Consider the following 12,967-nt stretch of genomic DNA (forward strand, 5'->3'; position numbering starts at 1 on the left):
AGGAACTGCAGGTTTTCCAACCTCCATATCCTCTGAACTACTGCAGGACAGCAGGTCAAGCAGAGATTTTACTGAATTAATTGTCGATTGTCTCTTAATAGAGAAACACATCAGATTTATAAACCTCTTAACAGAATGTTAATAAATCATGAAGCCAGTAAAGTCTCACACACACCTACACACACACACTCCCCCCCCGTGTGTGCACTGACAGACATCTCCGTGTGCCGCTTCCTAAATCAGTGAATCAGTGACCGTGCTGCTGACCCGACAATGCTGGCAGCAGTGGTACCAGTCCCTCTACCTGGAACTTTCTTCAGAACCAGCTGAAACTGTCTGGTCTCGTTACTTTGACGGGACTTTGTTCCATTTGAAATGAGAATAAAACTGCAGGACAGTTTTTGTGTTTTTGACTCTGTTGTCTTTTCTCTGATTCTAGTGTTTTTACGACGTGTTTGTTCCTGATCCATTCAAAAGATGTGTGTTGTCCTCTAAATCACCATTTGGGGCTCTGCCTCGTGGTGTCCTCCCTGGTCATCGTGGCTATGACTCGTGGCGTGTGGCGTTCTCACTGGTTCCAACACGGAAATGCCAAACATGGTTTTTCCCAGAGGAACCCTCCTCTGCTGACACACAATTAATGTGCAGACATATGGAGTTAATTTGTCTCGGTCCCCGTGAGACCCACACACACACACACACACACACACACACACACACACACACACACACACACACACACACACACACACACACACACACACACACACACGGGGGCTTTGACTTCCATTAACTCTCGGTCCAACATCACTCTGGTTCTATCATCGAGGTCGGCCATCTGAAGCGAGGGGACGCATCCACGCGCCACATCCACCCACAGACATGACGCCTCGTCAGCAGGGCCTCGCCATCTGACTGCAGGGACCCACGCTCTCCTTGTCCTCACGGAGAAGCAGCAGGCGTTCACAGAATCCCATCTGACCAGCAAAGATACAACAAAGATCGGAGGGAGGGGCCACTGAGGGGCCAGAAGCAGGTTTACGGCAGGTCTCTCATGGACCGATGAGGACATCAGAGGGGATGTCCTCCATCATCTAATGATCTCCACAGATGAATATTGGCGCTCCTCCCAACAACCCTCATCACTCCGTTTCCACTCTGTGGAATTAGAGCTGATTAAATTACTGGAGGAGATGACAGCAGCTGGTCCGAAGGGCTGGATAAAACCCAGCATCAGCATCAGCATTCAGCTGCTGCAGCAGTGCATCGTGGGACTGCAACTGCACATTCATGGACCGCAGGTCCCACTGAAAGACTTCATTTACATCCCTTAAGCCTCCGATCATCTTTACATCATCATTAACGGGTCATCCCAGTCTTTTCTCCAGCACCTCTGACATACTGACCCCTGCAGGGCTACTCAGCGCTCATTGTGGACCGGGCAAACATGGAGCTGATCACGGTGCCTCCTTCATCAATAACTGCGCTCCAATAAGCAACAACATCACAGGTCTCATGAGTGTTAATGGTTAAGTCGACATTTAAGACGTTGTTCTTTGTTCCTGTTGGAATGAAAATCTGGTTAATTTGCGTACAGCAGCTGCGTTGGGCAATGTTTCAACTTGGGACCTGTTTACGGGGGACTTTGGACCTGTTTCTGGTGGTTTTGGACCTGATTCGGGTGGATCTGTTTACCAAAGCATGGTACTAACCATTAATATATATGCAGTTGTTGAATAAATTAACAGGTTTCATTCTAAAAGAGATGACTGTTGTATTTTGTTACAGTTTTTAGTGGTTTCAGTGCAGTGCCTCCACACCTGCAGGTCTACTGACCTCCGCACTTCCACACCTGCACACCAGCAGACCTCCACACCTGAAAAGACCCAGAAAATACCAATTTTGGATCGATTCATTAGGCATGAACCCCTGAGGTCCATTCTCATGTAGCCATGCTTTCGGTCATCTCACCGATGAACACACATGCTGATGTCAGCTGGGTTTGGGGCTCGTGGGTGTTTGAACATGTATTTTGTGAACCTGTTTCTGGGTTTTTTTTGGACCTGTGCGTGTAAACCTGCAGCTCTATGTGTTGCTGCTGCTGCAGACCTGGACGTCTGGTCCAATTGGTGTGATTGGACCCGGTCCAGATCTCCTGCAGACTCGGAGCCACCGACATGAAGAAGAGGAAGTATTGGTGACTCACTGTTGTGCATGATGGAGGCCACGCCGCTCTCCCAGCTGCTCTGACTCCGGTAATCTGCACAGAAACAAAGAAACAGAAACCCAGGTGAACCTGGGTCCAATCCATCTGCAGCAAGGCCTGAGTGGGCGTGGCCAGGGACGCTGCAGGAAAACCTGCAGCTGAAAACATGCAGCAGTCCGACGACACACCTGTGGAGAGATGGTTTCTGGTCCACCATGACAGCATGTGATTCTCCCACAAGTGTGCACAAGAACACGCTGAATCACAGCCATGTCACTGGAAAATTATGTTTACTGTTAAATGCAACATAGGCGTACACCCCCCACCCCCGCTACCAGGGGACGATGATGCAAGGATCTTTAAAGCCGAACAGTTCCAGTGGAAAACTCCACGACATTCGGGGGATCACGAGTCTCATTCCGGATCCCCAGTTGTTTCTGAACTGTCCATCATGCAGCTGCACTGTTCCTGAGATATGTCTTTACCGACACCCGCAGCTCCGCAGCTGGTCCACATGCATGCGCTTGCAAACCCAGAACTGTTCTAGTTGAAAGGAATACATACTTTTAGTGACATTTATATCAAATAAAAGCAGATTAACAGTTTATTTCCTGAAAAAAACTCAACGACGCAGATGTGATTTAATGTAACTCCTCAAAACTCTTAGGTCCGCATCAGGAAAGTCCGGGTCCGGTACCTGGGGACGTGTCGGATTATTTGGTCATCTGGGATTTTTCTTTTCATTTTATAGCAGATTTTTTCAAATCCAATTTGAAGTCGCTCAGATCAGCTCGGCGTCAATCCGACTCATGATTTTAGAACAGATTCTCAGAAATGTGCTGGAGACTGGAGACGTGTCAGAGGAAATGACGACGTCAAAGAAAACTGTCCTGATCTTGTTGTCTATTTAAATATTTTTATACATTTATGAGCCGTGTGTGTGTGTGTGTGTGTGTGTGTGTGTGTGTGTGTGTGTGTGTGTGTGTGTGTGTGTGTGTGTGTGTGTGTGTGTGTGTGTGTGTGTGTGTGTGTGTGTGTGTGTGTGTGTGTGTGGATGTTGAAGGTTTTATACGTGAAATAAATAAAATGAAGCTTCATAAGGATTCAAACATTTTTAAATCACTGTTTTCAGATTTATGAACATTTTCTGACGAATCTAAATCTACATTTTTTTAATAGATAAACTGTTTTTCAGCCTGTTGTTTTAATCTAAAAATGAGATAAATTCGTTAACAAAAATGTGGTGAAACTGAGGCCTGCAGCTGCCACGTGAACAGAACTCCTTCATTCTTCCATTCCTTCACGTCTTTTCTGCAGTCTGTCCTCGTTAACTGTAAAACACGCAGGCCGCTCGCGGCTGAGGACGCGGGGGTCCGCATGAGATCAGGACGGACGTGGAGCCAAATCAGACCTGGACCAGATAATAAAAACAGCGTGAAAATCTGAATCAGAACCGAATCAGGACCGAACCAGAACCAGAAGCACAGAAGCTCCAGAACATAAAAAAAAAAGATTAAGAATCAAAAGTCCGTCCCATTCTGACTCAACACGTCCAACGAGAACAGATATCTAGAACTGATCACAGTTAAAACGGAGTTTTAAAAGGAAAATCAACAGAAGCAATGAAATTACATTTAAATGAATTATTGTAACGTGTCGCTAAAATACTCATTGATATATTTTATAAAATTGATACTGCTAAAAAAATGTATGCAGCACAATTGAGGGTAACATTTAAGAGAGACCTCGCAAAACAATTGTAAACCTTTAATATTGTTTTTTATTTTAGAATCGTGAAACAGAAATTAATCAAAATAATGATCCCAATCAGAATCATATCGATATTCTGCTCTCAGGAATACGGACATGAACGAATTTTAATTTTACGTTTTTGACTTACTGGAAAAGATTTATACTCAAAAAGGAGTTAGTTCGTTATTATATTGACCTGTTTTTAAATGTTTCATTTTTAATTTAATTTAATTTAAATATAATTTAAATTATAGGCTAACTGAATTTCTGAATTAATTTAGAACGTTAAATTTGAGTCAACTTCTCATACTTGCTGCTTTTATTTTACTTTGCTTTCATTCAATTGAATTTAATTCAATGTATATAATTTAATGTAATGTATTTAATTATTTTGTTATGTATTTATTTAAACGTAATTATTATTTTCTCTCTGTCACGGCTGACCGTGGGTCAGGAGGCCCAGCACGGCTCAGGCGCGTGCACGCCGTCAATTAACAAACACAATGATGCGCTCACGCGCAGCAGCTGTGCGCGTGCGAGGAGCAGCCGTGGACTCGTCGGTTCAAAACCAGCTGGGACCCGGTTCTGATCCCTGGTGACGTCACTGACCGGTGAGGGGCTGCTACCTGATGACGTCATTAGACCGTCAACAAGTGGACTTTATCCTGGTCCGCTTCCTCCAGATCACATGAGACCTCCCAGAACTTCTTCCAGGTCTTCCAAAAGTTTATCCAGGTCTCCCAGGAGTTTATCCAGGTCTCCCAAGAGTTTATCCAGGAGTTTGTCCAGGAGTTTGTCCAGGAGTTTGTCCAGCTCCAGCAGGTAAAGTGGACCCTGCGAGCAGCACCTGTCCCCGTTCCTTCAGCTGGACTTTCATCACTCCAATGTGGATTTGCACCACAGCAGAACCGACACCGGCGGGTTAATTCAGATAAGAAGAAATACAAGATGTCAGTTCATGTTGTTTCTGCTTGTCTGTTCTTTCGTTCATAGCCTGAATACAATCAAAGCGTCAGTGAAAGTCGGGTGTGACATGTTTTTCTGGTTCTTGTTGGAATTCCGAGGTGTCTGGAAAAGTGTCCAGGTCTCGGTTCTGCTTCAGTCCCGGTTCCACATGTTATTATAAACTCTTGGCGTGGAGGTATATATATATATATATATATATATATATATATATATATATATATATATATATATATATATATATATATCGCCATAGAGGAAAAACACGGCGGTCCTGCGTGGAACAAAGCGGCTCCGCCAGAAATGAGAAAAGAAAGAGAGGAACAGGTGCGTCGGCCCAAGCGTGTGTTCTGTTTGCTGGTCTTTCTCTGGTGATCCTGTCAGATCCGGAGCAGATCCGGGACCAGCGCGCACCTCGGGACCCGCACGACTGGACCGCGGACACGGAGTCAAGGCTCCTCAGAAAACAGGACAGGATCAGCAGGGACGGGAAAAAAACTAAAACAAAGTAAACGACGCTGCAGAACATCAATGAAAACGCTCAAAGATGCAGAGCTGATCATTGTATTGTATTAACATCTACATATATACAGTATAAATGAACCAAAACAGGAAATTAAAGATCCAGAACCAGAACCAGGACCAGGACCAGGACCAGGAATCCTGAACTTCAACCGACTTTAAAATACAATGACATATTTTTATTCATCTTTTAGTTGGTTTAAGTAACATGTTTAAAGATGCTCAATTCAGACTGAGCTGGAATGTGTGTTCAATTGAACACACAAACACATAAATTGGTGAACACATCAACACGTGAACATGTGAATACATAAACACATGAACATGTGAACACGTAAACATATGAACACGTGAACATGTAAACACTTTAACACATAAACATGTGACCATGTGAGCACATAAACATGTGAACACATAAACACATGAACATGTGAACACATAAACCCATGAACACATTAACATCTGAATGTGAACACATGAACATGTCAACACATAAACACATGAACATTTGAACATATGAGCACATAAACATGTGAACACATAAACACATGAACACATAAACGTGAACACAGGAAAACATAAACACGTGAAGAGATAAACACATGAACATTTGAACATATGAGCACATAAACATGTGAACACATAAACATGTAAATACATAAACAGATCAACACATAAACACGTGAAGAGATAAACACATGAACATGTGAACACAGAAACATGTGAATATGATCATTTCAACATGGTGATTCTGGATAAAAACTTCCAGATCTGAGGAGACTTCAGGAGCCTTTATCTGCTAAAGTTTGAGCATAAAAACCAAATTAACTTCTGATTAGAACACTAAAAAGATTATTTTTCTAAAAACGCAACGAGGCGGAGAACACCACCAGGGAAGGAACATTGTCCAACTATTTCATATTGTTGCCTTGATGGTAAAACTGATTTCTATCTTTCGTGATCAGCTCCATCCTGACCTGTAACCGACTCGTAGGTAACGGAGGACTCGTACCTTTCTGAGGCATCCTGCTGAAGGAAACTTTGGCGTCTTCACTCTCCTCCAGCTCCTCTCCTCCGTTCCTCTGATCTTTCCTCCAATCAGTTTCTACTTGAGTGAGGAGATGAGACTGGAGACAGATCTGGTCTTGGAAGGGGGGAGGAGTGGGAGGAGGAGTGGGAGGTCTGAGGGCGGGGCAACATGAAGCGGAGGGAGGTCTGAACATGAGTGAGGTGTGTGAAATCTCATTTTAATCACTTCAACAGGACCTGGTTTGTTTTAATCAGCAATAATGTTTCTATCACAGTTCTGACAAAATGTCATTAATATCAATGAAACAGTCATGTTGGGACACAAAGTGGAGCGTCCTCCTCTCTGATAATGTTGTAATCTTCGGTTGCTCTACCAACCAGACAGGTCCAGATCCAGACCTGCAGTTCCTCTACTGACCACCAGGGTCTGGATCCAGACCTGCAGTTCCTCTACTGACCACCAGGGTCTGGATCCAGACCTGCAGTTCCTCTACTGACCACCAGGATCTGGATCCAGACCTGCAGTTCTTCCACTGACCACTGGGGTCTGAATCCAGACCTACGGTTCTTCTACTGATCACTAGGGTCTGGATCTGGACCTGCAGTTCTTCTACAGACCACCAGGGTCCAGATCCAAACCTACAGTCCCTCTACTGACCACTAGGATCTGAATCCAGACCTGCAGTTCCTCTACTGACCACCAGGGTCCAGATCCAAACCTGCAGTCCCTCTACTGACCACTAGGATCTGAATCCAGACCTGCAGTTCCTCTACTGACCACTAGGATCAGGATCAGACCTGCAGTTCCTCTACTGACCACTGGGATCTGAATCCAGACCTGCAGTTCCTCTACCGACCACTAGGGTTTGGATCCAGACCTGCAGTTCCTCTACCGACCACTAGGGTTTGGATGCAGACCTGCAGATCCTCTATGGACCACCAGGGTCAGGACCAGACCTGCAGTCCCTTTACTGACTACCAGTCTCCAGATACAGACCTGTATTTCTTGTACCTACCCCCAGGGTCTAAATCCGAACCTTTACTTCCTCTACCGACCACCGGGGTCTGGATCCAGATCTGCAGTTGCTCTTCTGACCACCAGGGTCAGACCTGAAGGTCCAACTCTACAGCAGAGTTCAACATTGTTACCAAAGGGGCATTTGAATTGGAGGTCCTGGTCTTGGCCTTCTCTTGTTCCTCCACCTTGCTGGGGCTGTAGGGGCCAGCTGTGACGAGGCTCGGTGACGTAGCATCTTCAGTCAGACTCCTCTACCGACTACCTGACAATCCAGGGTCCAGGCCAGGATGCAGAGCTCCGCTCTTACACGCTTCTCTGCTGCTTCTCGAGGGCTACCGCCTGCCAATAAAAATATAGGAATGCATTATTTAATTGGCGATTATAACAAGGTGCCTAGCAAAATAGAATTAGTGTAAATTCGGCGTCCTCCAAAAGTTCACCAGGTGCGGCATGATACAGGTGTTAATCAAAATAATGTTGTAAAAATTTAAACCAATGCACATTTAGTACCAATTAAAGACCGAAAAATTGAATGCGGACTACTAAATAAACGATCTTTAAGCTCCAAGTCTTTATTAGTAAATGATTTAATTACCGAGCCCAGGAGTTATATTTTCTGTGTAACAGAAACATGGCTACAAGTGGAAGAGTATGTTAGTTTAAATGAATTGACGCCGCCCGGCTCCTTTAATTATCATATTCCGGCTTCCGGTTGGTGAGCAGATGGAGTAGACGTGTTTCGTGAGTGCTCCCGTGAGTGCCAAACTTTTTAAACCACCAAGCCCTCAAACTTTCAAACTTTTTCCTTTAAAAGGGATTCCCTGTTGCTGTTTTTCTTTTTTTTTGTCTCGAACGAGCCCACTTACCTCCGAGATGGCTTCGAAGAGCGGCAAGTCGGGAAAAAAGGACGAGGCTGGCGCTGTCTTAACCCTGGCGGCCATTACCACGTTGCTGGAGGAACACCGCGCTGCCCTGGCCGCAGAGTTCAAAAATACTTTCAGTCAGCTCAACTCCAAACTCGACCAAACGCGGCTCGCGGTCGAGGACCATGGCCAACGGGTTTCGTCCCTTGAACTCGCCACAGAAGACCTCAGCCAGCGAGTTACGGACCTTGAAGGCATCTGCTCGACTCTACGGGATGATAATGCTCGGCTGAAGGCTAAGGTGGTGGATTTGGAAAGCCGAAGCAGAAGGCAGAACATCCGTATCCTGGGCTTACCGGAGTCTACCGAGAGCGGGTCTCCAACGGCTTTCTTCTCCAAGCTGCTGTGTGAGGTGTTCGGGAACGATACGCTGCCGTCACCGCCAGAGATAGACAGAGCGCACCGCTCGCTCGCCGCCAAGCCGGCCCCGGGACAGAGACCGCGTCCGGTCATCCTCCGCCTTCACCGGTACCAGACGAAATATCTCCTCATCAGGGAGGCGCGCCGGAGAGGAAAGGTGGAATATCGCGGCCATCCCATCCGGATAGTGGAGGATTACAGCCCCGAAGTTGCCAGCCAACGAGCGGAATACAGCGGAGTCATGTCGGAGCTCTACCAGCTGGGTCTGAGGCCGGCTCTGCTCTTCCCCGCCCGGCTCCGGCTCACGCTGTCCGGGGGGGCCAGGAAGTGGATCGGCTCCGTGGATGAGGCGCGCAAATTCATCACGAGTCGCAGCAAAACTTCAAACCCGCCGTAACGGGACCGTTGGAGGCTGTCACGGCTCCGCCTGCAGCCCGGTGCGGCTCACTGACGCTCACGGACTGACTTTTTTTTTCTCTCTCTTTTTTTTTTTTTTTTACGTGAGCCACATTATTCCTGAGGGGAGGGTGAGTAACCCCGCGACAACCAGTATTTTCTCTGTTGTTAGTTTGACTGCCCTTTTGCAAATATTATTAATTTGCAGTTCTTTTTGGCTATTTGAGGGAAGGGGGAAATAAGTGGTGAAGAGGGAGAGAAAAAAAAAAAAAGCTTTTCCGATTTACCTATAAGTTTTGTAATAATTGTAAGCTGTTAACCTTACTTTTACGCTGCTTAAGTCGGACGTTTTATATTTTATATTTTTGTACAAATATTTCTGGGCTCATATCGGGACTTCCAGGTCAAGATTTGAGAGGGTATTTCTTTTTTTTATTTATATCTACACGTTTTAAGGTGCTAATATGTATACACCCATGATACGGGAGCAAAAGCTATTAGTGTGTAGGATAGGAAGATGCGTTATTGCACTTTGTTTGTTTTGAAGAGCTTGCTGCTTTTTTTTTATTTTTCTATAGCAGCTGTCTTAGTGGGGGTGGGTGGGTCGGGGGGATATGTCACTGCCAGAAACTTTGCATTAACTCTTTTCAACTCATTACTTAATGTGGGTCACATTCAACCTCCTTTCCGTTTTCTTTTTTTCTGCCTAGGTCATTGTGCACACCTAATTTTTCTTCTTAGATATTATGAGTAAATACTTGAAGTTGGTGAGCTGGAATGTTAAGGGTCTGAATCACCCTGTTAAAAGGAAGAGGATCTTCTCACATCTAAAACACCTTAAAACAGAAATAGCCTTTCTACAAGAAACTCATATTCGCAGTTCTGATAATAGCCGCCTGTTCCCGAGGTGGTCAGGGCAGAGATTTCACTCCTCCTTTCAAGCTAAGGCCCGAGGAGTTTCAGTTCTGATCAGTCAGGATGTTTCATTTGAGCAGCACAATGTGATTTCTGACAAGTTTGGTCGCTACGTGATCGTTTCTGGGAAATTATTCAATACATTGGTTGTACTTGTGAACGTTTATGCCCCTAATTCAGATGATGCAGTCTTTTTTGAACGACTGTTTTCACTGCTCCCTGACCTTAATACATATTCTCTCATACTGGGTGGTGATTTTAATTGCTGGCTCGACCCAGTCTTAGACCGATCCTCTACCAACCCCGGCACAGCAAGTAAGTCAGCCCGTCTTATTCAGGCGTTCCTTTCTGACTACGGTGTTTGTGATGTGTGGCGTTCTTTACATCCATGTGACAGAGAATACTCCTTTTTCTCACAAGTGCACCACACATACTCGAGGATTGATTATTTTTTTATTGATAATCAACTGATTCCCCTGGTTCATTCCTGTGCTTATCAGAGCATTGTCATTTCCGACCACGCTCCTGTGGTTCTAACCATGTCCCTTCCTGACCTACCTCAGAGAGACAGACAGTGGCGATTAAATTCAACTCTGCTGTCGGACACAAATTTTGTTAAATCTATGGAAACGGAAATAGCCTTTTTCCTATCCACGAATATAACTCCAGGAATGTCTAGTCTAACTGTCTGGGACTCCCTCAAGGCTTATCTCCGGGGACAGATTATATCCTACACTGCTAGGGTGAGGCAAAAATCTTATAGGGAGCGATCAGACCTTGCCCGCCAAATCAAAGAGGTCGATGAAGAATATTCTCGGACTAAATCCCCAGATCTTTACAAAAAGCGGCTAGAACTTAAAACTAAATTTGACCTGCTTACCACTCACCCAATTGAACAGTCACTTCTGAAAAGTAAAACCAGGTTTTATGTTTATGGAGACAAATCTGACAAATTATTAGCCAACCAATTTAAAGGCTCTAAGGCTAAACAAAATATTTCTAAGATTCGATTACCAAATGGCCATGTAACTACAGACCACTTACTCATAAATGAAGCATTCAGGGACTTTTATACCCAGCTATACACCTCGGAATCTCAGACTGGTCGAGATGAGATTGCGGACTTTTTAAATAGTCTTAGTATTCCCAGTCTTTCACCAGATCTAAGGAAGACATTAGAAGAACCGATATCCCTGATGGAAATTACTCGAGCCATTTCTTCACTGCAGTCGGGTAAATGTCCTGGCCCTGATGGCTTCCCGGTGGAATTTCTAAAGAAATTTTCTACTCTGCTTTCCCCACTGCTATCTACAGTTCTTTCAGAATCCTTCAGCCACGGTTCCCTCCCTCCTTCTTTTTCGGAGGCCTGCATCACCCTCATAGCTAAAAAAGGGAAGGATCCTACTGAATGCGCCTCCTACAGGCCCATCTCCCTCTTAAACACAGATGCTAAAATCCTAGCTAAAGTCCTAGCCCATAGGCTGGAGAATGCCCTCCCCACAATTATATCTGAAGACCAAACTGGCTTCATTAAAGGTAGGCAGTCTTACTTCAACACAAGGCGACTGTTCAATATTATCTACTCTGCCTCTGAGGCTATCCCTGAATGCGTTGTCTCTCTGGATGCGGAGAAAGCATTTGATCGCGTCCAATGGGATTATCTCTTTGCTGTGCTGGACAGGTTTGGTTTTGGTCCGAACTTTGCTCTGTGGATTAAACTTCTCTATTTACACCCAACAGCCTCAATTCGTACTAACTCTCAACGGTCAAAACCATTTAATCTGCATCGTGGAACCCGTCAGGGGTGCCCCCTTAGTCCCATGCTTTTTGACATGGCTATCGAACCGCTTGCCACAGCGCTCCGATCTTGTGAGGATGTGTCCGGTATCTGGAGAGGTGGCAGGGAACATAAGGTCTCGCTTTATGCCGATGACCTCTTGCTTTTCATCTCTCACCCTCTGGCCTCATTACCCCCTGCGCTGTCACTTCTCAGTCAGTTTGGGAAACTCTCAGGCTATAAACTGAATCTCAGCAAAAGTGAGCTTTTCCCTACCAATCTCGAATCGCATGCTTTAGACCTTTCCAATTTTCCCTTTAAAATCGCAAATGACAAATTCTCCTATTTAGGCATATCTGTGACAAGGAAACACAAAGACCTGCTCCAAGAGAATCTTATCTCATTGTTAAATGAGACCAAACAAACCCTTACACAATGGTCACCCCTGTCAATGTCTCTTGTGGGTCGCATCAATTCAGTTAAAATGACCATTTTACCTAAATTTTTGTACCTTTTCCAGACCTTACCACTCTTTATTCCTGGTTCTTTTTTTCAGTCCCTTGACTCAGTTATATCTTCATACCTATGGCGGGGTAAACGGCCACGTTTGAACAAAACTCACCTTCAAAAAATTAAGTCTGCAGGTGGTCTGGCCCTCCCAAACTTTCGTTATTATTATTGGGCTGCTAACCTGCGCTGCCTTGCATTCTGGTCCTTCTACTGCGACGGCGCTGACCGCCCTGACTGGGTGGCGATGGAGTTACATCCAACTGATGACCTGTCAATTCCTGCCCTACTCGGCTCCTCACTTCCACTTCCTTCACTTAAATCAATCAAAAACCCAGTGGTTAAACATTCTCTTAGAATTTGGGCCCAATTTAGGAAGTTTTTTGGTTTTCACAGCTTCTCTCTTCTTAGCCCCATTGCATCAAATCACTCTTTCAAACCATCCCTTGAGGACCCCACCTTCCAGGAATGGCACAGGAGGGGTATGATTCGTTTTAGAGATATGTTCATAGACGGCACCGTGGCATCTTTTGAGCAGTTAAGTAGTAAATTCAGCCTTCCAAAATCACATTTCTTTAGGTATCTTCAGGCTAGACATT

General features: G+C 45.1%; 1 protein-coding gene across 1 annotated transcript in view; it reads right to left on the minus strand.

Annotated features, from left to right (window-relative positions):
* The window catches only part of LOC133444719 (paired box protein Pax-6-like), a 21,058-nt gene extending 14,499 nt beyond the window's left edge, over positions 1–6,559 (minus strand). The window contains exons 1-2 of the mRNA XM_061722593.1: positions 6,456–6,559; positions 2,207–2,260 (exon numbers count right to left, since the gene is read on the minus strand). Coding sequence (XP_061578577.1) covers positions 2,207–2,260; positions 6,456–6,468 — 67 coding nt within the window. The 5' untranslated portion in view covers positions 6,469–6,559. The remainder of the gene's footprint in view (positions 1–2,206; positions 2,261–6,455) is intronic.
* Positions 6,560–12,967: the final 6,408 nt, after the last annotated feature.

The sequence above is a fragment of the Cololabis saira genome, chromosome 5 (assembly GCF_033807715.1).
Source record: "Cololabis saira isolate AMF1-May2022 chromosome 5, fColSai1.1, whole genome shotgun sequence".
NCBI classification, from domain to species: domain Eukaryota; kingdom Metazoa; phylum Chordata; class Actinopteri; order Beloniformes; family Belonidae; genus Cololabis; species Cololabis saira.